Consider the following 26,120-nt stretch of genomic DNA (forward strand, 5'->3'; position numbering starts at 1 on the left):
AGAAAACAACAGCGCAAGAAGGAGGCAATGTTAACTCTTTCATTCCAACACTTTCCCCCCACAGATCTCTCCTACCCCCCCACCTCCAATTTGCTATTTGCTCTCAAAGGTACTGCTTGTTTCAGAGAGAAAGGAAGAGCAGACTTTTCAATGGGATAATTTTGTGGAGATGTGTGTTTTGCTCCCAAACTGGGTTGAGCCAATGTGCAGTTGCTGCTTCTGAAAGAAAAAGAAACAAACACCAAAGCGTTCAGTGCTTTGTATGCTTTTAAATAAAATAAAATACAAGACATGCTTAACGTAAAGCGTAGTGCAGCCCTAAAGACTGCAGCGTTTTCATGTACTTCTTTTCATCGTTTCCTTTTCCAACAGCTGGAACGTGAACTGGTGGAACTGCAGGCCTCTGGCAAGATACAAGCAAGCAAAGCTATTTCGAGCCAAAACTTAGGCTGCGAGAAATCTGACGAGGAAGCTGAGAGTCCGGATGAGGCCTCAGAGGAATCGAGCCTTGAGCAGTGGTTTCTGCATAAACTGGAGGCTCTCAAAAGAAGAGTGAATTTCTGGAGCAAAAAGCTAGAGGAGTACGTGCGTTTCAGGAAATATTCAAGGGCTGCTCTTGGAGTAGGCTTTGGGTCTGGAGGTCTTGTGCTCACTGCCCACACCTGGGGTGAAATGCACAGTGGGGTTTCTCTTCCCCCTTAATCCTCCCTCAGTTCCTCCTTCACTTTTCTTGCCTCTTACGAAATGGCTCCTAGCATTATGCAAACCTGCGTGTCATCTAAAAACACAACAAACCATCAAGCATTAAAAACTTTCCTATACAGGGCTCCCTTCAGATGTTTTCTAAAAGTCAGATAGTTGTTTATTTCCTTGACATCTGGTGGGAGGGTGTTCCACAGGGTGGGTGCCACTACCGAGAAGGCCCTCTGCCTGGTTCCCTGTAACTTGGCTTCTCGCAGTGAGGGAACCGCCAGAAGGCCCTTGGAGCTGGACGATGCGGCTGGAGACGCTCCTTCAGGTTGTTGTTGTCATTTAGTCATGTCCGATTCTTTGTGACCCCGTGGACCAGAGCACACCAGGCACTCCTGTCTTCCACTGCCTCCCGCAGTTTGGTCAAACTCATGCTGGTAGCTTCGAGAACACTGTCCAACCATCTTGTCCTCTGTCGTCCCCTTCTCCTTGTGCCCTCCATCTTTCCCAACATCAGGGTCTTTTCCAGGGAATCTTCTCTTCTCATGAGGTGGCCAAAGTATTGGAGCCTCAGCTTCGGGATCTGTCCTTCCAGTGAGCACTCAGGGCTGATTTCCTTAAGAATGGATAGGTTTGTTCTTCTTGCAGCCCATAGGACTCTCAAGAGTCTCCTCCAGCACCAGAATTCAAAAGCTCCTTCAGGTATACAGGGCCAAAGCCATTCAGGGCGTTAAAGGTCAGCACCAACACTTTGAATGGTGCTCAGAAACGTACAGGGAGCCAATGTAGATCTTTTAGGACCAGCTGGTATTTATTGTGGTCCTTCCAGCCAAGACAGATTCTGCTCTTTTTGTTGCAGAGTCGAAGCCGTTTATCAGGGAGAAGTCAAGAAGAAGAAGAAAGCCAGTAGTTTGGCTGTGCAGTTTTTGCTGACTGAACTGGAAACAGTGGGAAACACCCGTTTTGAAGAAGGCTCCCCCAGCGATGCCTGGTACAGCTGTTTTGAGATACTGTGTTTTGAAACCTTGATATATATTTTTAAAAAGTTAATTCTTACACCTCTTCATATTTCCACAAAAGTCTCTAAGTACACACAGAGAAGATAAAGTAATTAAAACATCTAGAAACACTCAAAAACAATTCTGCTACAAGATGGGAGGAATAGACAGAATGGAACCACAAAACCCACATTCTTAATTTGTTCATTTTTATTTCTGTTTGTGAAATGGCTTCCTACAAAGCTTCTTAAAATGACAATCAGAAATCAAAATAAATCAAGATACATCAAAATGCAGCACAATTACAGCACATCACAAAACAACGCATAATTCAGTCATCAAAACCATTCACTAATCTGTTCCAACGTTAATTTGCAATTTCATCCAGTATTTTCTGTTCCGTCGCAATTGGCTTATTGTGCACAAGTCTTTCTTCTGTTTTGCCATCCACTGACATACAAACTGACATTTTTAAAAATTTGTATTACAGTGCACAATTGATGCACATACCTCAGCCGTCAACAGCCTCAAAGTCCTCTGTTTTCTTAAACACAGGTTTAATTCCTGCTATGAATTGATTCTATCCCGATTTTGCGCCTTGGACTTCAAAACCCATGGCATCACAGGAGTGAAAGTGAATCGCGTCATTAGGGTGCACAACCGGATTCTGAGGCTGAAATTTGAAGAGAAGTTTCAACACTTTCTGGATAAAGAAGATTTAAATGATTTCTTGTAAGTGGGTTTTCCTTTTCCTTTTAGTTATAGATGAGTAAGACAGCAAGATAGTGAATTCTGACCAAAGGTGAGGTGTCCTTGTATTAACCAGAGTTTTTAAACTGGAGTTCAAAGTTGGTTTGCATCCTTTGGCTACAGGGAAATCTGGTTAGCGTTAATGTTACACCACAAATTAATGTTCTGCCTTGGTTTAAAGCGAACCAAGGAAAGGAGGACGGACTTGCACATGACAGATGGGGACAGGGAATGTGCAAAACTCACAGCACGCTTCTTATTTCCTCACCATAGTTAGGGAACAAAGAGGAAACAAGATACTAAAGATGGACCCCTATTACAGCACCACATCACAAAACGAGTAGCATAAATAACCCGCAAGGATGCCATCAACTATCAGATGTGCACTTGCTGATACCAGCTTACGCAGAGTAGACCCACTAGAGCCGATGGATTTGTTTGTTTCTTTCAGTTGGTCTACTCTTGAGTTGGACTGACAGGGGATGTTCTCCACTGATTTAACAGCGCTCTTTGTGATCAAAATGGGCCCACCACCAAAAGGCTCAGTGATACAGCCTCTGCCTTCCATGCAGAAAGTCGCAGGTTCAATTCCCAGCATCTCCAGATGAGGCAGAGAATGTCCTCTGCCTGAAACCCTGGAGAACATCTGCCAGTCAAGGTAGACAACTGACCAATCGCCAGATTGGGGATAAGGCAACATCCTGCACATCTGTGGCACAGACGGATTTAGCGCATTACAACTGGTTCAGTTGCACTGGGCGTGGAGTCGCGGGGGGTGGGGGGCACCGTTAATATGATGCAGAATGGAAGGGGAGAGGTAGGGGGGCAGGTTCTGGTGTTACACAGGGCCCCGCTTGAAATTTGAGACCCCTGGATCCGCCACTGCCTGTGATCAGCGCCGAGGGCCTTCTGGCGGTTCCCTCACTGCGAGAAGCAAAGCTACAGGGAACCAGGCAGCAAGCTCGATATCTCATGCCTCTTTGCCCCTCTCTTTTAAAACTTTGTTTTCAAAAAGTATGTTGGTTGCAAGTGCAATGCTGCTGGGACACCATCCACCTTCTTTGTGAATTTCCCGGAAGCATTCATTTGATATGTAAATCATATGCAAACGTGAGTGGTGTGCCCGGTACCCCGAGACATTTAATGCCCCTGAGCATTCTTGTGCCCACTACTAGAGGTGTTCTCCCCCCCTCTTATTCCCACCTTCCCAATCTAGAAACTACAGGAAGATGCTGGAATATCTCTTCTATGTATCTCCCCCAGACGTACCCTTGAAGAAACAGCAGTTGGTTCAAATCCTAGAGGATGGCTTCCAGGAAGTAAAAAAGGTAACCAGAAGTTTATTTTATTTTTATTTTTTTGAAATAGTTTTTATTTGATTTTACAAGTGTATAACAGCAGCAGCAGCAACAACTTATTACAGTGGTACCTCGCAAGACGAATGCCTCGCAAAACGAAAAACTCACAAGACGAAAGAGTTTTCCGTTTTTTGAGTCGTTCCGCAAGACGAATTTCCCTATGGGCTTGCTTCGCAAGACGAAAACGTCTTGCGAGTTTGTTTCCTTTTTCTTTAAGCCGCTAAGCCGTTAATAGCCGCTAAGCCGCTAAGCCGTTAATAGCCGTGCTTCGCAAGACGAAAAATCCGCAAGACGAATAAACTCGCAGAATGGATTAATTTCGTCTTGCGAGGCACCACTGTATTTATTCGCACCCATTCACATTTACAGATTCCTCCGAATCTCTGGACTTCTCCCCTCCATGGGTCCTTTTAATTAAATCTTTTCTACTGCATCTTTCCCAATAATCTATATTTTATATAACATCACTGTCTCCATAGTGCTTGCTACATTACAAGCGTTATTGCAGTCCTGCTAAGGTTGGCATCTGCTTACAGTGGTCTCCAAGATAAATTACAATTCTTTCCCCATCCTTTATTAAAGTTTGGTCTTCTTGGTAACCGGAAGTTTAAATGGAGACCTCTTGTGTCTCTCTGGCTTCAGAGCGTTTGGTCTGAATTAGCATCTTCATCTTCAGAAAAGTTCCATAGTACAGCCTTCTACAGACTGTACCACTTCATCGTGCAAGCGAGGGAACCTTAGGATTGAAGTCTACTTTTTATTTCTTAGGAAAAAAAGAAACAAAATGCCTCCACTCAGTGGTGAAGCTTCATGCTCCGGCACCGGGGGGCGGAGAGCAGGCAGGGTGGGGCTGGCCCGTGTCCTGGGGGCATGGCACTCAGCGTGGGCAGGGGAGCAGCCACAATGGCACCCCACCGGTATTGCGCTGCCGGGTGCGGTGCGCTCCTCCCGCACTCCTCTTGCTCCGCCAGTGCCTCCACTGAAGTCAGCTGTTATGTACTGAGTTGAATAGGATCCAAAATGCAGCAGTCTGATTGGTTCTAGAACAATGCAGCAGTATGATTGGTCTGCAGGAGCCACCCAATCCGGCTCCAGATGGAAGTGAATCCACAACCTGATTGGCCTACAGGAGCATTCCGGAATTAGCCAATCACGTGCAGCCCATTGTGTAAATAATGTATATAAAGCAGATACTTTGAGGGGACTTTCATTCCTCCTCACCACTATGAGCTGAATAAAGAGCATGAAATCCACTCTCGACTCTGAGTATATTTCAACAGCGTTGGCCTACTCAGGAGGCAAGGGGAGGTGGTTGCCTCAGGCAGCAGATCCAGCCTCCTCTGCCGCCAATCACTGCCAATGTGTCTGTTTCCTTCATTCTTGGACGCCCCCTGCCACTCCTGCCTCCTCTGCAACTGGTTCAAGCAGAGGCAGCAGCCGTGACAGAGGTCTGGCGTTTTCTGTCTCGCCTGAAGTGGCAAAGTGTCCTGGGCTGGCCCAGCCTGATGTTCTCATTTTCAAGAATGCTGTTAGTATTTGTAATGTATTTGTAGAAAATGCATTTTACAAAGAATAAATTATAACGAGGAAAAGAAAACCTATGCAATGGAACGGCTGCAAAATCTTGGGACTCCAGTTTAAGGTCGCAGTAACGCTGAATCATAGCCTTTGTTAACTCGCTTTTAAAAGTGAGCATGTCTGTGTCTTAGTTAGTGGTAGGAAGGTTGGGACTTGCCATTCTTTTTCTGACTGTGGAGACTCCCAAGAACCCACTGCTCAGAAGAGTTGGAGAGGACAGAGAAGCTACAATTTATGGATTGCTTCAGAGGAGTTTTAGACGCAAGAAGACCCTCTTTTGGACTCAAGAGAGTGAAACGCATTGCACTGGACTTAGTACATATGTATGATACTGTTGGATCATAAAGAAGGCTGATCGCCGAAGAATTGATGCTTTTGAATTCTGGTGCTGGAGGAGACTCTTGAGAGTCCCATGGACTGCAAGAAGATCAAACCTCTCCATTCTAAAGGAAATCAGCCCTGAGTGCTCACTGGAAGGACAGATCCTGAAGCTGAGGCTCCAATACTTTGGCCACCTCATGAGAAGAGAAGACTCCCTAGAAAAGTCCCTGATGTTGGGAAAGATGGAGGGCACAAGGAGAAGGGGACGACAGAGGACGAGATGGTGGGACAGTGTTCTCGAAGCTACCAGCATGAATTTGACCAAACTGCAGGAGGCAGTGGAAGACAGGAGTGCCTGGCGTGCCCTGGTTCAGGGGGTCATGAAGAGTCGGACACGACGAAACGACTAAACAACAGCAACAACAACAATGATACTGCTTGTAATAGTTGCCATCCTGCAAGCAAAGAGTTGTCTTCATTTTTTAAAAAATAATATTTATTGATTTTCAACAATACAAAAAAAGAGAAAAAGACAAAAAAGGACATACAGCAAAAAGAGAGGAAAAAAGCAAAAAAAATAAAAATAGGAAAACAAAAAAAATACATTCAAACCCATCTTTCATTTGCTTGTTTCTATGACTTCCTCACACCTCCCTCTTTTGTATTCCACTTCAAATCTTGTTTCAGCAAATCCCTCCCATATATTTAATTGATATGTTTAAACATTTTCTTAGTCTTCAATAACATCAAAGTTATCCAAATGTAATTGTATAAAGTCTCACCAAATTTATACAAAGTCCAATAAACCTATATCCACCGTTATATAGTTTCACCAACATTTTAGCAATTTGCTGTAACTTTAAACTTAATATAAAATTTACACACTTTGCTTTCCCCAATTTTCCCCCCCATCACCCCCCTGGTCCCAATGGCTGCCTGGCCTTCCCGTCAAATTCCATATTGTTGCTTAATCTGGAAGTCTAATATCAGAGACTCTTAGATTTCCTCCTAGTCCCTTCTGCATATTTCGTTTATACTCTTTCATTTCTCTTTTATACTCTCTCATTTCGTCTGACTCATCTCTGAAAAGTTTCATCCTAGCATTGAAATTGCAATCTTTCTGTAATTTAACCAAGATTCCACAAGTGGGGTTATAATTGATGTTACTCTTCAAGAGATATAACAAAATACCTCTAATCTCACAGACCCCAAGTCCATCCATCTCTTTTGAGCTCAAGTCCATGTTCATATCTCCACAGTCCCAAAATCCATATAGGACGGGATCCTTCCACTTGATCAGACCGGATTGGCATCCTGTAGTCTCCACCTGTCCATCTGCTATATCTTTACCATCTGTCCTTAATTTATAATCCACAGTTTGCAGTTGTACAGTCCTAGATGGCTCAAACATAGCTTCACTCTCTCCTCCATCCTTTCCTTCCAATAAATCAGCCTGATCAAGAGAGTTCTTTTCCTGTTGTCTACTATCCCGTCCATTTATAAAATCAAGTTTCTTTTGAAGGTCTTCCAGCTGGCAATTTATCTTGTACAGTAGGTTTATTATTCCTTCAGAGGTCTGCATTTTGTTGTTCAAGGTTAATTCTCACGCTTCCATTTGCCACTTTCATCTGAGAGTTATTTGTAACAGTTTCAAAGTTTTCCAAGTTTCCCCACTAGGGGGATACAAGTTATATTCCAAATGCCATGTCAGATCCATAAAGAAGTAAACAATGAGAAGACAATGTATCAAGACTCCATTTTGAATGCAGAAAGGGAAAGATGAAACTGTAACTTTTAAACGTCTAACACTTCCAATTGTCCAAATAGTAATAATTTTACTAGTCTTTTTTTCTTTTTAAAAAAATAATACTTCAGACAGCCTGTTCCCAGGTCAGTGATGAGAAGATTTTAGGTCCAATATTGTTGAAAACAAAGACTCTCCAGAAAGAAGAAAAAACTTTAAAACTGCGAATATTTAAACTTGCAAATAAAATTGCAGGATCTTTGCTTATGGTGCCTTTGCTTCAGATGATATACAAGAGCGGAAGGTGGACTTCCTGTTTAAACCTTCCCGCTATTAACGCCAGATTAGTTTTTCTTTTTTAAAAGACTCCAATTAATATTTAAGTCCTTGCACCTTTGATCTTATCTTAGCTCTTTAATTGGTTCTACTCACGGGTAGTTGTTTTTTCAAACCAAATTGTCCAGAAAGAAACCGGCGCTCTCCGACAACGGCTGTGCGGCTTCACTCCGGGAACGTAGCGGTTGATCCAAAACCACCGCGCACTCACCTAACCTCGCGACGGAGCCTCGGAAAGAGGTCTCCTCGCGAGTCAGAGAGGCGCTCAAGGTGTCAGCCGGATCCCAGGTCCACAGGCTCTTACTGCCTGTGGTTTCTATCGGGTCGCTGCTTTCGCCGCAGCAGCAGACCCTCAATTCCCGGAGCGGCTCCCCTGGAGGATCAGAAGAGTGCCGCCATTGTCACTGGCGCTGACCGGAAGTCCTCCGCAAAGAGTTGTCTTCAAAGTCTTGAGTGCGGATTCTACTTCATCTACTTCAAGGGTGAAACCACTTCGTCACTCTGCATGACTCAGAAAAATAGCCAACAGAGATAAGGGAGAGCTGAGCTGGAAATGTTTTGCTTAGCATGGTAGCTTTCCATGGGAAGGAAGGGGTTTGTTGTAGTTTAATGTTGGGAGAGCATTTAAGGGTCAATCTGATCTGCCTACACACTTGCTTTGTTGCTCTTTGCAGCCTGGAAGCGAAGGAGGCGTCCAGCTCTCCAACAGTCTCAGTATCTGCGAATGTCCAAGAATTGAATATTTGCAAAAGCAAGCCAGAAGCAAGGGGGACTCTGAGGATACATTCAGGCGTGGTAAATATAGAGAGGTTGCTCTAAGCACCCATGAATAATTTTTAGAGCCCTCGTCATATAAAAAAAGCCTTTTCAGCTGGAAAAGCCGCAGAGGCCTTGCAATAAACGCAGCGGGTTGTGGCGAGAGGGACAGAGCCTTGGGTGCTAGCGGGGTGGTCCAGCGAGGGGTCAAGTTTTAATTCCATGCTTTCTGCTAGTGGAAGTGGTGTCCATTTCCAGGTCAGATTCTATAATCAGTGTTCTCAATAATAATAATACTTTTCAGAAAACCAGGCTCAGGGCGGCTAACAACAAATTTAAAACACTTAATTGATGCAACAAAAAACAGCATAAAACGTGAATAACCATAAATTCAAAAATCAATTTAGGGGGAAAATGCATCCAATAAACATTAGATGATAACCAGGGCTAGCTGGCTAAATTAGTCCTATTTGGGCCAGTGAGGAAACCAGGGGAGAATTAGCTGTGGGATCCCAGAGCAGGTAATCTTCATAAAAAGGGGAGGGGGAGAGAAGGAAGGGGAATAAAAGATCAGGCTAAGTTGAAATTGAAAGCCAGGCGGAATAGCTCTGTCTTACAGGCCCTGCGGAAGGAAGTTAAATCCTGCAGGGCCCTGGTCTCATGGGACAGAACATTCCACCAGGTTGGAGCCATCACTGAGAAGGTCCTGTCCCTGGTGGAGGATAATCTGACTTCCTTAGGGCCCTGGACCTCTATGATTATTCATGGACCTTAAGGTCCTCTGCGGGGCATACCAGTCGTAGATGAGACTGGAAGCCAAATAATATTGCTGTGACAAGATTTCCTCAGAGAGGAAAGCAGCTTGCACTGGAGACAAAGAAGAAATTCATTCAGTCTGGGGGGTTTTTATGCAGACCTGTTGCTCAGCTGGTTAGAGCGTGGTGCTGATCATGCCCAAGGTTGCAGGTTCGATCCCTGTATGGGGCAGCTGCATAGTCCTGCATTGCAGGGGGATGGACTGGATGATCCTCAAGAGACCCAACTTCTGCGATTCTATGATTATACCAAATTCACCCTTCTCATACCAATGCTTCAAAATCTGTATCAAAATCCATACATCCATCAAAGGCTGCTATGCAGTTTTCCAACAAATGAATACAAAGATGGTTATATTATTTATTTGATGAGGGTGGCGCTGTGGGTTAAACCACAGAGCCTAGGACTTGCCGATCAGAAGGTCGGCAGTTCGAATCCCCGCGACGGGGTGAGCTCCCGTTGCTCAGTCCTGCCCACCTAGCAGTTCGAAAACATGTCAAAGTGCAAGTAGATAAATAGGTACCACTCCGGTGGGAAGGTAAACGGCGTTTCCGTGCGCTGCTCTGGTTTGCCAGAAGCGGCTTAGTCATGCTGGCCACATGACCCGGAAGCTGTACGCCGGCTCCCTCGGCCAATAAAGCGAGATGAGCACCACAACCCCAGAGTCGGTCACGACTGGACCTAATGGTCAGGGGTCCCTTTACCTTTTATATTTGGTTAGTTAGCTATTTTTAATCCCTCTTGTTCAGCTGAAAAGGCTTTCAGAGTGGTGGGCAAATCACTTATTTACTTATTTTTAACGTACACCAAAAATACACACGCTAGTGAGAAGAACATCAAAAAAGATGTTCTGCAAAGGGGGAAATTCGGCATTTTGTAGGACAGCGAGTCGGGGCGCCTCCAAAGGAAAATCTTGACACCCACTTCACCTCTGTTTAGATGGCACCCAGGGGAATGACCTCTGATGATGTCCTTAATGCGCGGGCAGATCCGGGCAAGAACAGTCACCCGTTGTGTGTGCTGCTTGGTTCGTTTTGCTTCCTTCGTTTGGGACTCTCCTCTGGGGTTTTGATGCCTTGTGTTCTTGTAAGCGATACCTTCTCTTCTCCTTTTTCAGGGAAACTCATCATTGCAAAAGTCTTCCTTGGACACAGCGCCCCGGCTCATGACGGAGAGCCAGTCGTCCAGGCCAGCTATCCCAACATCAGTTCCGTCTACAGGTCTGGCAAGTCCTCCCAGAACAGCCCCTGTAGTACAGCCAGCAGTGGGGCTGCGGACCAGCAAGAGAAACCCAAGTGTAAGTTAGTGTCTCCAACTGGAGTTTGTCATACCGTACTCCTGGGATTTCATTGGGGAAATTTGATCCTGGGATTTTTATTATTTTTTAAAAGGTAACAGTACCCAATTTGTTGTTTAGTCGTTTAGTCGTGTCCGACTCTTCGTGACCCCCTGGACCAGAGCACGCCAGGCACTCCTGTCCTTCACTGCCTCCTGCAGTTTGGTCAAACTCATGCTGGTAGCTTCAAGAACACTGTCCAACCATCTCGTCCTCTGTCGTCCCCTTCTCCTTGTGCCCTCCATCTTTCCCAACATCAGGGTCTTTTCCAGGGAGTCTTCTCTTCCCATGAGGTGGCCAAAGTATTGGAGCCTCAGCTTCAGGATCTGTCCTTCCAGTGAGCACTCAGGGCTGATTTCCTTCAGAATGGAGAGGTTGGATCTTCTTGCAGTCCATGGGGCTCTCAAGAGTCTCCTCCAGCACCATAATTCAAAAGCATCAATTCTTCGGCGATCAGCCTTCTTTATGGTCCAGCTCTCACTTCCGTACATCACTACTGGGAAAACCATAGCTTTAACTATACGGACCTTTGTTGGCAAGGTGATGTCTTGGGTCCTTATATGGAATCGACAATATATAACCACCTAGATGTGATGTACCCCAACAACCAAACATACACAAAAGGACAACGCACAGTAGTACAAGTAAGGAGATCATAGGATTAAGGGACCCTCAGGGGTCATCAAGCCCAACCCGCTGCAATGCAGGAATCTCAACCAAACCATCCAGGGCAGATAGCTACCCAACCTCTATTTCAAAACCTCCAAGGTGTGGGATGTGAAACACAAGAGCAGTCAAGTACAACATTCCTAGAGTGAACATGTTTACACATGGGGAGGAATGTTTGCCCAACCAGCAGGTAAACTTCCTGTTTCTTTCTGGACTGGGACAGACTTCCTCTGCATGTGACGAGAGGTGGGTGTGGCCTCACCTGTGCAGGTAACAACAAAAGCACAGGGCAGGGCAGCCATCTCTCTTTTTTTCACCACATGCATCGAAGAAGCAACATCTGCTTAGCCAAAGATGCCCTCTTGGCCTCCAGCCAAGAGAGGACAAATGGACTGTCTTCTTATGGAATAGTTTCCAAGTGTATGTTACTTTTCTAAGCTAAGTCTGCCTTCTGGGATCCTATTGTGAACAGAATGATATGTGACTAAACTCTTTTTATACTTTTGTAGAAGACTGTGTCATGTCTTATCTTTTATGCGGGAATAAGGGGAAAATACCAGAACAGTTATTATAGAGGCTTTAGCGAGCCTGAGCAAACGCATCCGCCGCAAGTTTAAAAAGGGGAATGTTACTCTGCTAAATTGTGGAACTTGTTAACACAAGTTGGAAAAGGATATAATCAGACAATATATCTTCTCCTGCATCGCTGAACATTCCCACACAAGGAAGGAGAATCCACCACCTCCCGAAGGAGTCCGTTCCACTGGCGAACAGCTCTTACTGTCAGAAAGTTATTCCTTTCTTAGAACTTGAATCCATTGGTTTGGATCCTACCCTCCAGAGCAGGAGAAAACAAGCTTGCTCCATCTTGCATATGACAGCCCTTGAGACATTCAAAGATGGCTGTCGTATCTCCTCTCGGCCTCCTCTTTTCCAGGCTAAACATACCCAGCTCCTTCAACCGTTCCTCATCAGGCTTGGTTTCCAGACCCTGGATCATCTTGGCTGCCGTCCTCTGCACACCTTCCAGCTTGTCAACATCTTTCTTAAATTGGGGTTCCCTGAATTGGACACAGTATTCTAGGTGTGGTCTGACCAAGGCAGAATAGAGTGTTACTATTACTTCCCTTGATCTGGACACTAGACTTCCATGGATGTAGCCTAGAACAGCATGAGCTTTTTTGCTGCTGCATCACACACTGTTGACTCATGTTAAGCTTGTGGTCCTTTTCACATGTACTACCAGTAAACCAGGTGTAGGAGGTTATTTAGCTGAGATTCTTGTATTGCAGGGGGTTGGACCAGATGACGCACTCTACAATTCTTTGATTCCGAGTTCTTGCAGAACGACTGGCTATAGATGTGTTTTGACCATTCAGTATTTTTCAGATCCGTCCCAATTAGTTCTAAGTCATTCGGAAAGCTTTTGTAAGCTATTTGGACACCCACCCACACCCCGCAAAGAATGGAAGTCTCCATTTGTCTGAGGGCTCCAGTGCAGAGGGTGAGAGAGGGCCTAGAAAAAGCTCAGGAGAGAGCAGGTATTTCCACCCACCCACTACTACCGGAAGAAAACAGCAAGACAGCGAGTAGCCACTAGAGGGAGATCCAGCCTCACACATGAAGCCTCTGCATTTATTTGAAACCTTTGCATTCTTTTTCTGCTTTGGGGTGCTCCAAAAGCCATGATCTGCCCTAGTACAGAGAAAGCGGGAAGATGGAAGTAAGCGCCACACCTGTGCTTGGGATGGTGTGGCTCACAGGGATGGTGGTGACGTTCTGCCTCTGCTGTCGGAGGAGATATGCCTCTGAATATGAGCCGCTGTGAATCCCAAGCGGGGCGAAAGGGCTATTGTGCCTGGGCCTCCCTTGCACGCTTCCCTTGGGCATTTGGCTGGTGAATGTTAGAATGAGGTTACCAGATTTTTTCCCCAATGAATCCGGGGACACTTTTCAACTTCAGTAGGAATGATAGGATTTTGTCAGGGGACTGATTTGTAAATCCGGGGACTGTCCCCGGGAAACCAGGACGTCTGGTAACCTTATTTAGAACGAGTTGCTGGACTAGATGGGCCTTTGTCCTGTTCCAGCAGGGCTCTTGTGACAAGCGCTGACCCTCCTGGGGCACCCTGGATGGCTAGATTGCCTAGAGCGGGGTGCTGATGATGCCAAGGTTGCAGGTTCGATCCCCACATGGGGCAGCTGCATATTCCTGTATTGCAGGGGGTTGGACTGGACTCTACAATTCTATTTTTCTCGAAAGCATACGTGGTATGGGGTTTTTGGGTGTGTTAAGGGAGGGGTAGTACCTCTGGTGGGAGACATGTTGTATAGTTTTTCCATCTTTGGTCTCCGCCCTGCACTCAGCTCTCACCTGTGGCTCCCAGAAGCTGTCAGCGTGTGGCGGCAGCCACACCCTGGGAAATGGCTTCGACTTGTCTTAAATCCTCAGTGAGTTAGGGGCTTCCCCTGCATTCAAAGACAGGCTGCAATGAGCAACGGGAAAACTGGCCTCCTCTGCAGTGGCTCCCTGTTTGTGGGACGTTCTCCCCAGGGAGACTTGCCTGGCACCTTCATTATACACCTTTAGGCGCCAGGCGGAAACGTTGCTCTTCAACCAGGCCTTTGGCTGATTAACGCTCTACAGACTTTTTAAATGTTTCTGCAGGAAGGGAGGTGGGTGGGTTATTGTCTTTGCTGCTTTGTTTTTAACAAGATATAACAGGCTCTGTTCTTAATAAATAAGGTATACTATTCATTGTATCAAATTTCAACAGAAGTAACTCATAAAGTTGTTTGGTTGTTGAACTTTATCAGTTACTTCTGTTTAAATTTGATACAATGAATAGTACAGTGGTGCCTCAGGTTAAGTACTTAATTCGTTCCCAAGGTCCGTTCTTAACCTGAAACTGTTCTTAACCTGAAGCACCACTTTAGCTAATGGGTCCTCCTGCTGCCACCATGCCGCCAGAGCACGATTTCTGTTCTTATCCTGAAGCAAAGTTCTTAACCTGAGGTAATATTTCTGGATTAGCGGAGTCTGTAACCTGAAGCATATGTAACCTGAGGTACCACTGTATATCATATTTATCTAAGAACACAGCCGGTTACATCTCGTGTGTTTACTGAGGATGTGACCATAGGTTTGTTTGTTGTTGCTTTGTTTTTAACGACTTCCTCGTTTTCATCCTGTCTTTTATTCGGTGAACTGTCCTGAGATCTTACTCAAAGGGCGGCATATCAGTCTAATAAACAATGAGAAGGTGGTTTCTGCACATGCTTTGCAGGGGCAAATAGGGTCTCTCCACCCAGGGAGGCAGCACATCTAAGTTGAGAAAAACTCTGGTCCTAAACCTCTACTGTTGTGTGGGGCAAAGGTCTATTGATGGCTGCTGGCTATGGTGGAGCTGGAGGCAGCTGGAAACCACAGAAGAGTATTGCTCTTGTGCTCAGGAACTTTTCTTGTGGGTTTCCCATGGGCACCTGTGAGAAGAGGATGCTGGACTAGATGGGCCATTGGCCTGATCCTGCGGGCTCTCCTTCTCTCCTCTCTTTCTTATTTTCCTTCTGGAAATGTCTCCTGTTCTTACAATTTCAAAGCTTCAGTAACCGGAGGGGTGGGGAATCCGCAAGAGAATCCGCCATTCCTGCTCTTGCCTTTCAGCTTCAGAAGTCTGCTCTTCGCTGGACTACAAGAACTGCGACTGCAACCTGCGACAGTGCGAGTGGTTTGTGTTCGATCACGACCTGGTTCTGCCCGAGTACATCGTAGAGTTTGAGTACATCACCTTGGTACGCGCTAACTGCTCCCTACCAATGCGTTCAGCCCGGAGGGGCTAGCGTAGAGATCCCCTTTGCAAATGTGCCTGGGCTTGCTGATCGGAAGGTCGGAGGTTCAAATCTCTGTGACGGGGCAAGCTCCCGTCGCTCTGTCCCAGCTCCTGCCAACCTAGCAGTTCGAAAGCACACCAGTGCAAGTAGATAAATACCGTATTTTTCACCCTATAGGACGCACCGCCCCATAAGACGCACCTATTTTTTTGGTAGGGGAAATAAAGGGAAAAAAATTATTTCCCCCCAGGTGCGCGGCTGGTGCGGGGGAAGCCCGAGCTCCCCCCGACCCCAGCCCCGAGAACAGCCTGATATCCACAAGCCTAGGGAGCCCAGCGGGAAGTCGCACCGGTCTCCCCAGGCTTGTGCAGAGTTGCGCGAAGCCCGGGACTGCAGGCAGCTCTGCGCAGCCTCCGGGAGACCGGCGCGAAGTCGCGCCGGTCTCCCAAGGGTTGCGCAGAGCTTCCTGAAGCCTGGAGAGTGAGAGGGGTTGGTGCTCACCGACCCCTCTCGCTCTCCAGGCTTCAGCGAAAGCCTGCATTCACCCCATAGGACGCACACACATTTCCCCTTCATTTTTTTTGGGGGGGGTGCGTCCTATAGAGCGAAAAATACGGTAGGTACCACTGCGGCGGTAAGGGAAATGGCATTTCCGTGCACTATGACTTCCATCATGGTGTCCCGTTGCATCAGAAGCAGTTTAGTCCTGCTGGCCACATGACCCGGAAAGCTGACTGTGGACAAACGCCGGCTCCCTCGGCCTGAAGCGAGATGAGCACCGCTCCCCATAGTCACCTTGGACTGGATTTAACTGTCCAGGGGTCCTTTACCATTTTTAACTTTTAGTTACAGAGTTATCATGCATCCTGAGGAGCTGCTGCCATTTAGTCAGGGCCGGCCCATCCATGAGGCAAGGTGACCTGGCTGCCTCAGGCGCTAGCATCTACGGGGCAGCAGATCTGTCCCACAAGGAACACATTGCTTGCTGTTGCCTCTGCTGCCACCACAGTGGCAATGCTAGCTGTGGTACAGGCTCGGCAGCTTGCCCCTGCAATTAAAGGAGCCACACGATGGAAATGCACGCCACACTGCAGTAAGAGTTGTTTGGCTGTGGAACAGGCTCCTTCAGAAGGTGGTGGACTCTCCTCCCTTGGAGGTTGTTAAGCAGAGGTTGGATGGCCATCTGTCAGGGATCCTTGAGTCGAGATTCCAGCATTGCAAGGGGTTGTACTAGATGATTGCTGGGGGTCCCTTCCAAGTCTACGAAACTGAAATGGACAGTTAGTGTCAGGAGTTCAGCCTACACTCAAGTACGACCCTGGCAGAGACACATGTCCGACTGGCATGTTCTCTCCCTCCTGGTCGATCATTCGGGAGCTTCATAAGCTTTCCTCAGCCCGAACATCACAGCGAGCAGTGCCAACCGACACCGGCACACTTAGGGATCCGCAGAGTTTGCGCATCATGCGTGACAGACCTCAGCAACTCAGCATTTTGGCTAATCTTCTTTATTTTCATATAAACACACACGGAACACTGCAACATGGCTCCCTCTCTGTCTAGTATCAGACAGCAAAGAGAAAAAGAACAAAGGACAATAGTCCCACTTCACGGAACACAGTAACACCAACATCCTGTCTCCATCACTTCCCACTCTGCGGAGTCAAAACACATACTGTCATGTGAAAGACAAAAATCCCATGACTGCAATCATAGATCAGGAATTCTAACAGATAGTACACACTCATTCCACCACCTATGCATGGCCACATCTTCCTCAATTAGCAAGCTCTGCCTTTAATTAAAGGGGCTCACCCCCACTTCAGGGACACGGGTGGCGCTGTGGATTAAACCACAGAGCCTAGGACTTGCCGATCAGAAGGTCGGCGGTTCAAATCCCTGCAACGGGGTGAGCTCCCGTTGTTCAGTCCCTGCTCCTGCCAACCTAGCAGTTCAAAAGCACGTCAAAGTGCAAGTAGATAAATAGGTATCACTCTGGCGGGAAGGTAAACGGTGTTTCCGTGCACTGCTCTGGTTCGCCAGAAGCGGCTTAGTCCTGCTGGCCACATGACCCGGAAGCTGTACGTCGGCTCCCTCGGCCAATAAAGCGAGATGAGCACCGCAACCCCAGAGTCGGCCACGACTGGATCTAATGGTCAGGGGTCCCTTTACCTTTACCCCCACTTCAGCCGTTGGACCCCAAGCTAATTTGCAAAGGGTCAAATCCAGTGAGGAGCAGATCCGGGCTTTTTTTTTTTTTTTGGTCCTCCTAAGTCAGGAGCTGGGAGCCTTTGGCCCTCCAGATGTTGGATGATGAAAAGCTATAGTCCAGCGACGCCTGGAGAATCACAGGCTTCCCCCCACCCCGTGCTGAGTGTCGCACCGAAGCATCTTTATGACTCTCGCTTAGCTCGTTTATATATCTGTTTAGTTAAACAAAGGGAATGCAGTAACAAGCTGTGGCAAAGAGAGAAAGCTCTGGGTCTTCTGCCTAGGTCAAAGTGGAGCCTCTGTTCTCATCGCTCAGCAACGTGACCGGGGAGGAAGGAAGGAGAAACTCCGCAGGATTTGTGCTTTCTCGGGATTTGCAACGTGACGACGAAGTTCTAAGCATGAAGCCTATCATTAAGCCCAAGCCCAAAATTGTTTGCCTGGATGAAAAGACGGTGCTGGCGGTAGCCAAGGCCAACATCTACAGTCAGATAATGGTGAGCAGGTTCTGTTACACGGTCTTCTTGCAGAATCGAAGTGACACGGTGCTGTTTCCAAAGGAGACCGCAAACTCTTCCCATTCCCTGAAGTTGGGGGGCTTTTGTTTTTGCCTTGCCACACCACCTACCGTATTTTTCGCTCTATAAGATGCACCTGACCATAAGACGCACCTAGTTTTAGTGGAGGAGGACAAGAAAAAAAATATTCTCTCCCTCTCTGCGCAGCGCCTCTCCAGCAAAGCGGGAGGAGAAATGGAAGGGGCTCTGTTTCTCCTCCCGCTTTGCTGAAGGGGTGCTGTGCAGAGAGGGAAAGCTGCTCAGCGCCTCTCCAGCAAAGCGAAGTCAGAACAGCAAGAGGGATCGCTGCGTAGCGAAAGCAGCAATCCCTCTTGCTGTTCTGGCTTCTGAGATATCTGCACAGCCTGCATTCGCCCCATAAGACGCACACACATTTCCCCTTACTTTTTAGGAGGGAAAAAGTGCGTCTTATAGAGTGAAAAATATGGTACCTTGTAAGCTTATAAGTACCTTGTAAGCTTATACCTTGTAAGCTTATAAGTTTGCATGTATATGTCTCTCTCTTTTTTTTTACACGAGTGTATCTGAACCATTGTTATTTGCAAGTCTTTATTTTTTTTACCTTGTGCACTTCTAATTTTATACTGGGTATTATACTGCACTTCTAATTTTATACTGGGTACAAAATTCTCTCTCCCCCCCAATAAAGAATAGGAACAATAAATGTAAAAACCACCACAGTCTCTTTGCACCTCTCTAGACAGGTCAGGATTTCACAGGTGCATGGTGGTAAGGAGTCAGACTGAAGAATCTCCTGGCAGTGGAGGTAGAAAGAGAAGAGAATGTAGCTTCATTGTCTTTTAATGTATTGTTGCATTTATATCTCACATTTCCTCAAACAATCATGTGTGGTTCTCCGCCCCCCACCCCCTGGCTTCCATTTTATCCTCACAACATCCCTGGGAGGTAGGTTACGCCAAGACATAGTGACTAGCCATGGTCACCCAGCGAGCTTAGTGGGAATATGAACCCCTGGCCTCCCGCTCTAGCCACTAGGCCACACTGCCTCTCCATTGCAATGGTGAAGAGGGGAGAGTTTTTCCAGCAAGGCTTTTAGGGCCAGATGTGACTAAACATGGAACTGTCCCAATTATGTTGAAAAGGGGCAGAGCTTGTGTTTTTTCTTTTTCTTTTTTAAAGAAAGCAAAAGGACCAGTGCAGCGGAGCAATGCAGAAACCCAACCCCATAATAAAATTTCCAGTCCCAATCTGATACCCTCCAGATGTTGTTGTGGCTCAGCGGCAGGGTAGCAGCCGCCTTGCATGCAGAAGATCGTTCAATCCCCTCTTCTCTTTCAACGCAGATTCTGAATCTGCATGGAAACAGGCTGAGCAAACTGCGAGACATCTCCAAGCTCACCGGGCTTCGCAAACTCATCATTAGCTTTAACGAATTCACCTGTTTAGATGACGTTTACCACTTGGTAAGAGTAACGCTGCTATATTTTTTCTCATTAGAGTGGGTATATTCGTAAAAATTAAATTTAAGGCACAAAGTGAAAAAGCCCTGGAGTGAAGGGAGCTTTTCATGGGGAAACACAAGCCTTTGGACATCATTGGATATAATATTTATCTGCTTAAAACCTTTGATGTGACTTCATAGATCATAGAATTGAAGAGCTGGAAGGGACCCCAAGGGTCATCTAGACGAACCCCGTGCAATGTAGGAATCTCAGCTCAAGCATCCATGGCAGATGGCCATCCACCCTCTACTTAAAAACCTCCAAGGAAGGAGAGTTTAACACTTTCCGAGGGAGACCGTGGCATGAAATTCTACTCAATATTGATCCACAGCAGAACTCTGACGTATAGTTTGCAGAGTAAAAACTTAAACCTGTTGCAGCATTCCCAAGAAATAGACCAGAGGCAATTGTATTTCATTCAGCTGAGCTACTGAAGGCAAATGAGCACAATGGTCACAAATCCAATACATTCAGGATTGGCCCTGTCCATAAAAAATCCAGTTGCAGCAGACTTAACTTAAACTTGCAATAACTTATAATAAGTCTAAACCTTAACACTAAGCATTCTATGTACAGAACACCACACCAGAAGGAAAAGAGATAGAATAAGAAAGTGAAACCCAGGCTCCTTCTGGCCTTACTTTTATAGTCTCCATGACCTTGACAGAAGAGATAACAGAACCAGTTTAAGCCAGCTGTACTCAGCTTCTCTGAAGCAATAACCCAAACATCATGAACCTTCTGCTTGCTTCTTTCACACAGAGAAGCTACCAGAACCCTCTTGAACACAGCTGTCAACCTATCCCTTTTCTTGCGAGGAATCCTATTCAGAATAAGGGAATTTCCCTTTAAAAAAGGGAAACGTTGACAGCTATGCTCTAGAATAGAATAGAATAAGAAAGATCTCTACACTTTCTGCACCAAGAAATGCAGTTCCACTGTCAAACCACCCAGTACAATTATAATACCATGCACATTGTTCTGCAAACGAATTAGTTTCTTAGCTGCTTGCTTTTGAAGCCACCCTCACACTTCTTACTTCCGCTGCAGCCGAACCTGGAATATTTTGACGCCAGCCATAACCACGTGATCACCCTGGAGGGCATCAGAGGCCTAAACAAACTGAAGTATTTGGACTTGAGCTGGAACCAGCTGAAGAAGGCCGGGGAGGAAATTGGCGTCTTACGGAAACATACCCCCATGGTGCTCAGTCTCGATATCCGTCATAACCCATGGCATAAGGTAGATCTCCTCCTGAACTTGTAATGAAACAAAAAAGAAAAAAAGAACCCACAAGACTGGGGTCCTTTTTTTTTACTTCAGTGCTGCTTTTCAAGTAAGCCCCATTAAGACTGGTCTTTGTTAATGCTACTTGGACAATTCCCTGTTTCTGCTGTGAGTGCTGTTATAGGACGGCAGCGATGGGGAACCTCTGGCCTGCAGATGTTGCCAGAGGTTCCCCACATCCTGCAGCTACTTCTGTGTTGGATATGATGCTGTTGCGGAAGTTACTTTTCCCTCCTGCATCTCCACCCCCTCGTTCTGCTCGGACGCTGAGGTCCAGTGCCGAGGGCCTTCTGGCAGTTCCCTCGCTGCGAGAAGCCAATTTACAGGGAACCAGGCAGAGGGCCTTCTCGGTAGTGGCGCCCGCCCTGTGGAACGCTCTCCTACCTCCCATGTCAAAGAGAACAACAACTACCAGACTTTTAGAAGACATCTGAAGGCAGCCCTGTTTAGGGAAGCTTTTAATGTTTGATGCATTATTGCATTTTAATATTTTGTTGGAAGCCACCCAGAGTGGCTGGGGAAACCTAGCCAGATGGGTGGGATATAAATAATAAATTATTATTATTATTATTATTATTATTATTTATAGTAGTGCGTTAGAGAAGGCCGTGCTGAATTTCATTTGCTGTTCCTTTCATTTGCTGTCCATTCAGTTGCCTCGTTTATATGTTAAGATTAGGAGAAACTTTATTTGTATTAGCCAACGGCCATAGCAACATAAAACAAGCAATATATACAAATAAAAAGACAGCAATGGGTAAAAAGGGCAATCAAATGACCAAGATAGTGGCCCTTAATCTCATTGCACCCTCAGTCGTTTATACGTTGCTTTCCCAATAAGAGAGGAATAAACAGCAAAACATAAATAAGAACTAATAAAAGAACTAAAAGCAATATAGCCATAAGGCAGGACTAAATCTGGTAGCTTCTCAATAAAATGCAAATGGTGTTGCATATTTCCTCCATCCCTACGCCCTGGTAAACACAAATGTTCTTAAGCTGTCCATGGAAGGTGACCTGGGCCTGGGATAACTTGCACTTTGGGGTAGGAGCCACCACCTGCGGGAATGTTGAGGCAAGTAGGAGAGGATATATGGATTAAATATTATCCCTTCGCCACGCTGGTGAGCAAGCAGCAGAGCACATTCCCTTGCAGATTGCTGGAAGCAAGTTGATGGATTCGTTGGAATCGTTTAAATTAAGCAATCCAATCTGGCTTGTCCAGTCTCTTAAAATAATAACAACACGACAGTCTTCTTTAAAAGCAAGAGTAAAGTTTGCTTACATTCAGTTCAGCAGTGCTCTGAAGGCAGGCTTTATCTTGTGGTTACAGTTACATTTGTAGAGAAAATACCGTATTTTTTGCTCGATGACTCACTTTTTCCCTCCTAAAAAGTAAGGGGAAATGTGTGTGCGTCTTATGGAGTGAATGCAGGCTGCGCAGCTATCCCAGAAGCCAGAACAGCAAGAGGGATTGCTGCTTTCACTGCGCAGCGATCCCTCTTGCTGTTCTGGCTCCTGAGATTCAGAATATTTTTTTTCTTGTTTTCCTCCTCCAAAAACTAGGTGCGTCTTGTGGTCTGGTGCATCTTATAGAGCAAAAAATATGGTAAGTCTGAGCTAGACCTCAGACTTTCTACCTTGTGGCTTCCATCCTCTGTAAGGATGAGCCATGTGCTGGCTAAGAGCCAGAAGAGGAGGTCCAAGAGAGAAGCTTGAAAGGAGAAAATGGAAGAAGGGGAGATGGCTGCATGGCTAGCTCCTTTACTGGGTCTGCTAGGCTCACGCCCATCTACCTGGTCACACACAAGGAGAGGTGGCTCCAGAACAGGGATGACAGGAAGTCCACATTCCCCTGTGTGTCCACTCTAGGCAACAGGAAAATGTTGCACTTGACTGCCTCAGTGAAGATACACCCCACACCACTGAATGCTTCCGTCCAAGGTCACCCCACTCTTGTTTTTCTCCCCCCCTCCCAGCCAGCCTCCGTACGCTTGAGTGTGATTGGCCAGCTGAGGGCTCTGACCCACCTTGATGGACTTCTGATCACTGAGGATGAGGCGGCAGCTGCCATCCAGTTCATGGCAGACTCGAAAATCACGCAGGTTAGACAGCCTGGGTTTGTTTGCTCATTTAAGGCAGCAGCAAGAAAGAGCTCTTGGCCCAAGTGGGGCATCTCCTCATGGACAAACCTTTGGAGGGAGGGGAACAAGGTGTAGTGGGGTCAGCGCTGTCTTTAGCATATGCGCTGCCGGGGTGCAAAGATCTGCCCAGCACCCCCAAATTTCACGTGCACGGCGCCGTTGTGAATGACAGCCGCCGCTGCTGGCACGACACATGTTTGGTAAATGAGTGCACAAAGTCGAAAGTCCTTTAGTGAAACAGTAGGTATAGATTTCAGTAATACCTAGGTATATTATGTATTTTGTTTTTTTAGCTTGATCAAAATTATTTATTATTTCATAACAGGTAGATAGTGAAGAGATTAGGTGGCTTCAGCGATGGGCGCTTGGCGCCCCCCCAGAATTCGGCACCTGGGTGCCCCGCACTCCTTGCACCCCCGGGTAAAGATGGCCCTGTGTGGGGTAGCAGAACTGGAAATATTGCCGATATAATTCATGCCTGACAATGCATGTGCCCTTTGAGTTTCAGATAGTACATGGGTAGACGAGTCGAAGAAGCCCGGGACACAAATTTTCAAGGCCCTCTAGCGGCTAGGGCGGCTCATTTGCCAGGATTTAGCGTTAAGTCTGGAAGTGTCTACTCAATTCTGACCAGACTTTGTTTGGTGGGCATTCCCAAGAGGGAATGAGTGAAGGATATGCAGCAGGAGATCCATTTGGGTTCTGTACGTATGTCCACCACAATCACCCCATACTCTGAGCTGCAGACCCATAGACTGCAGGAACAGAGCGGGGGAGAAGTCAGAACAATGGTCATGTTGGTTGGGTTGGGAAGCCTCCGCGTGCTATTGGACCCCATCTCCCATCAGTCCCAGCCAGCATGGGCCAATAGCGAGGGATGATGGGAGTTGCAGTCCAGTGACAGCTGGGAGAGCCACAGGTTCCCCATTCCATGAGGTAGGCAGAGTTGGTTTTCTGCTAAGCTGATGGTCTCTCCACCAGTGAGTTTCTGCATCCACTTGCAAGCTTTTTAGAAAGCCGAAAGTATGCTTGACCTACCCAGAAATGAGCCTGCTTTATCAAGGTTGGGAGAGGGCGGGAAATCCCCACTCTCACATTTGCTTTAAAAATGTCTCCAAGGCTGATTCAATTGGGTTACGACGCTGCACGTTCGTTTGCCTTCATTCTGGTGGTTTCATTCCTCCAGGCGTCTCTGGTGGAGAATTCTCGGACGGACCAAGACAGGCTTCGCATACTGAGCATCCTTCCTCAGGCCGTGATCCTGACCCAGATTAGCAAGAACAGAGTGGACGTGTTTCAGAACAACTGGCCTTCTCGGGTAAGGGGGAAACCTTATCAAATACCACGTGCTCGTAAAACCAGACCTCCTGACATTTTGTGAGCGGGTCCACCGCTTCTGGGTCCTGCTGTGCCACCCCCATTGCCATTCTCTAACTCTAGAGGACTCTCCCGCAGAAGCCTCTTCGAACCAGATTCCCCTCCACTCCGTAGGAGAAAAAGATAGCAGGGTCTCTTTAACGCTGTGGCTCCCAAAGTGGGCAGTACTGCCCCCCCCCGGGGGGTCAGTAGGATGCTTTAGGGGGGTGCTAGAGGCAAGGGGGGCGCTGGAGGTGTAGTTGACTGTCAGCCTTTGGAAGGCTGGCATCACTGTATAAAGTTCATAAAGTTTTGTTGAATTACCGTATTTTTCGCTCCAAAAGACGCACCAGACCATAAGGCGCACCTAGTTTTGGGAGGAGGAAAACAAGAAAAAATTATTCTGAATCCCAGAAGCCAGAACAGCAAGAGGGATCTGGCTTCTGGGAGATTGTGTGGCTGTTCTGGCTTCTGGGATAACTGCGCCAAGCCTCTTCAGGGCAGCGGGATGAAGGCTGCCCCTGCCTGAAGAGGCTGCACACGGCTAAGGCAGAAGCCAGGACAGAGAGGGAGAACTGCGCAGCGCCCCTTCAGCGAAGCTGGAGAAGGAACAGAAGGAGGCCCTTCTGTTCCTCCTCCGGCTTCGCAGGACAGGCTCCGTTCCTCCTCCCACTTGGCTGAAGGGGCGCTGCGCAGCTCTACCTCTATGCGCAGCGCCATTTCTCCATAGGTAAAGGTAAAGGTACCCCTGCCCGTACGGGCCAGTCTTGACAGACTCTAGGGTTGTGCGCTCACCTCACTCTAGAGGCCGGGAGCCAGCACTGTCCGCAGACACTTCCGGGTCACGTGGCCAGCATGACAAAGCTGCTCTGGCGAGCCAGCGCAGCACACAAGGAAACGCCGTTTACCTTCCCGCTAGTAAGCGGTCCCTATTTATCTACTTGCGCCCGGGGGTGGTTTCAAACTGCTAGGTTGGCAGGCGCTGGGACCAAGCAGCGGGAGCGCACCCCGCCGCGGGGATTCGAACCGCCGACCATGCGATCGGCAAGTCCTAGGCGCTGAGGTTTTACCCACAGCGCCACCCGCATCCCTATTTGCTCCATAAGACGCACCCAAATTTCCCCTTACTTTATAGGAAGAAAAATGTGCGTCTTATGCAGCGAAAAATACGGTAAATAAACTAGCTTTAATTAAATAAGTGTGCAATTAGCTGTTACATTTTTGGAATTTTATTGGGTCATTATCTTACCTTAGTGGCTCGTGAAAACAGCTATTCTGAATAAGGGTAGGGGGAACTGGGAATTAATTTTTAGGAACGAAGCAGGTGGAATGAAAAAGTTTGTGTTCGACAGATAAGATAAAAGCAGACTGTTCCAAAAACCCTTCCGTGGCTCCATCTCAGAGTAAGCTGTTTGTGATTACGATGGAGCCGTCTTCCTCTGATCAGTCAGGCTAATGGTCCATCAAGCTGACTGATAGGCAACCATTTCCCAAGCTCTCTGGACAAACCTCAGGTCCAGCTCCTTTCAGCGTAGTGCAGGGGGGGCACAGTTCTGATTCTCCCTCCTCAATGACCACCCACCGTTCGTAGTCCGTTCCACAAAATAAGGCCATTGGACAAGGCAGTCCAGGGAGATCCTCAGGCACCTCGACCTGTCACAGTCTGTGTTGCGGCCCATCATCCAGAATCATGTTAATTTGCCATGTAGAAAAGGTTAAAAGCTCCTCTGTCAGTTCGATTTGTTGCGCGGCGCATAGCATAGCTAGAGGAGAACACATTTGGGCAGATGAGCATAGCGTTCTGCTCTTTGTACATTAAGGGAAGCGCATTCACAGAGGCTGCCAAGGGAGGCGGACGTTTCAGCCCATGGTGTCAACATTACACTGTGTGACATTGG

The 26,120-nt window shown here is 47.0% G+C and overlaps 1 protein-coding gene across 6 annotated transcripts in view; it reads left to right on the top strand.

Moving 5' to 3' along the window:
- LRRC9 (leucine rich repeat containing 9) overlaps positions 1-26,120 on the top strand; it is a 73,157-nt gene that overhangs the window by 14,483 nt on the left and 32,554 nt on the right. For all 6 annotated transcript variants that reach the window (XR_008331648.1, XM_053397073.1, XM_053397294.1 and 3 more), the window contains 12 exons: positions 373-581; positions 1,550-1,681; positions 2,244-2,420; positions 3,655-3,766; positions 8,450-8,570; positions 10,465-10,644; positions 15,017-15,144; positions 17,679-17,891; positions 19,277-19,396; positions 20,486-20,677; positions 22,702-22,827; positions 24,053-24,184. Coding sequence is in view for 5 of the 6 variants with exons in the window: in XM_053397073.1 (XP_053253048.1) it covers positions 373-581; positions 1,550-1,681; positions 2,244-2,420; positions 3,655-3,766; positions 8,450-8,570; positions 10,465-10,644; positions 15,017-15,144; positions 17,679-17,891; positions 19,277-19,396; positions 20,486-20,677; positions 22,702-22,827; positions 24,053-24,184 (1,842 nt within the window). In the remaining variant the exon portion in view is untranslated. The remainder of the gene's footprint in view (positions 1-372; positions 582-1,549; positions 1,682-2,243; positions 2,421-3,654; positions 3,767-8,449; positions 8,571-10,464; positions 10,645-15,016; positions 15,145-17,678; positions 17,892-19,276; positions 19,397-20,485; positions 20,678-22,701; positions 22,828-24,052; positions 24,185-26,120) is intronic.

This window comes from Podarcis raffonei, chromosome 1 (assembly GCF_027172205.1).
Source record: "Podarcis raffonei isolate rPodRaf1 chromosome 1, rPodRaf1.pri, whole genome shotgun sequence".
Lineage (NCBI taxonomy): Eukaryota > Metazoa > Chordata > Lepidosauria > Squamata > Lacertidae > Podarcis > Podarcis raffonei.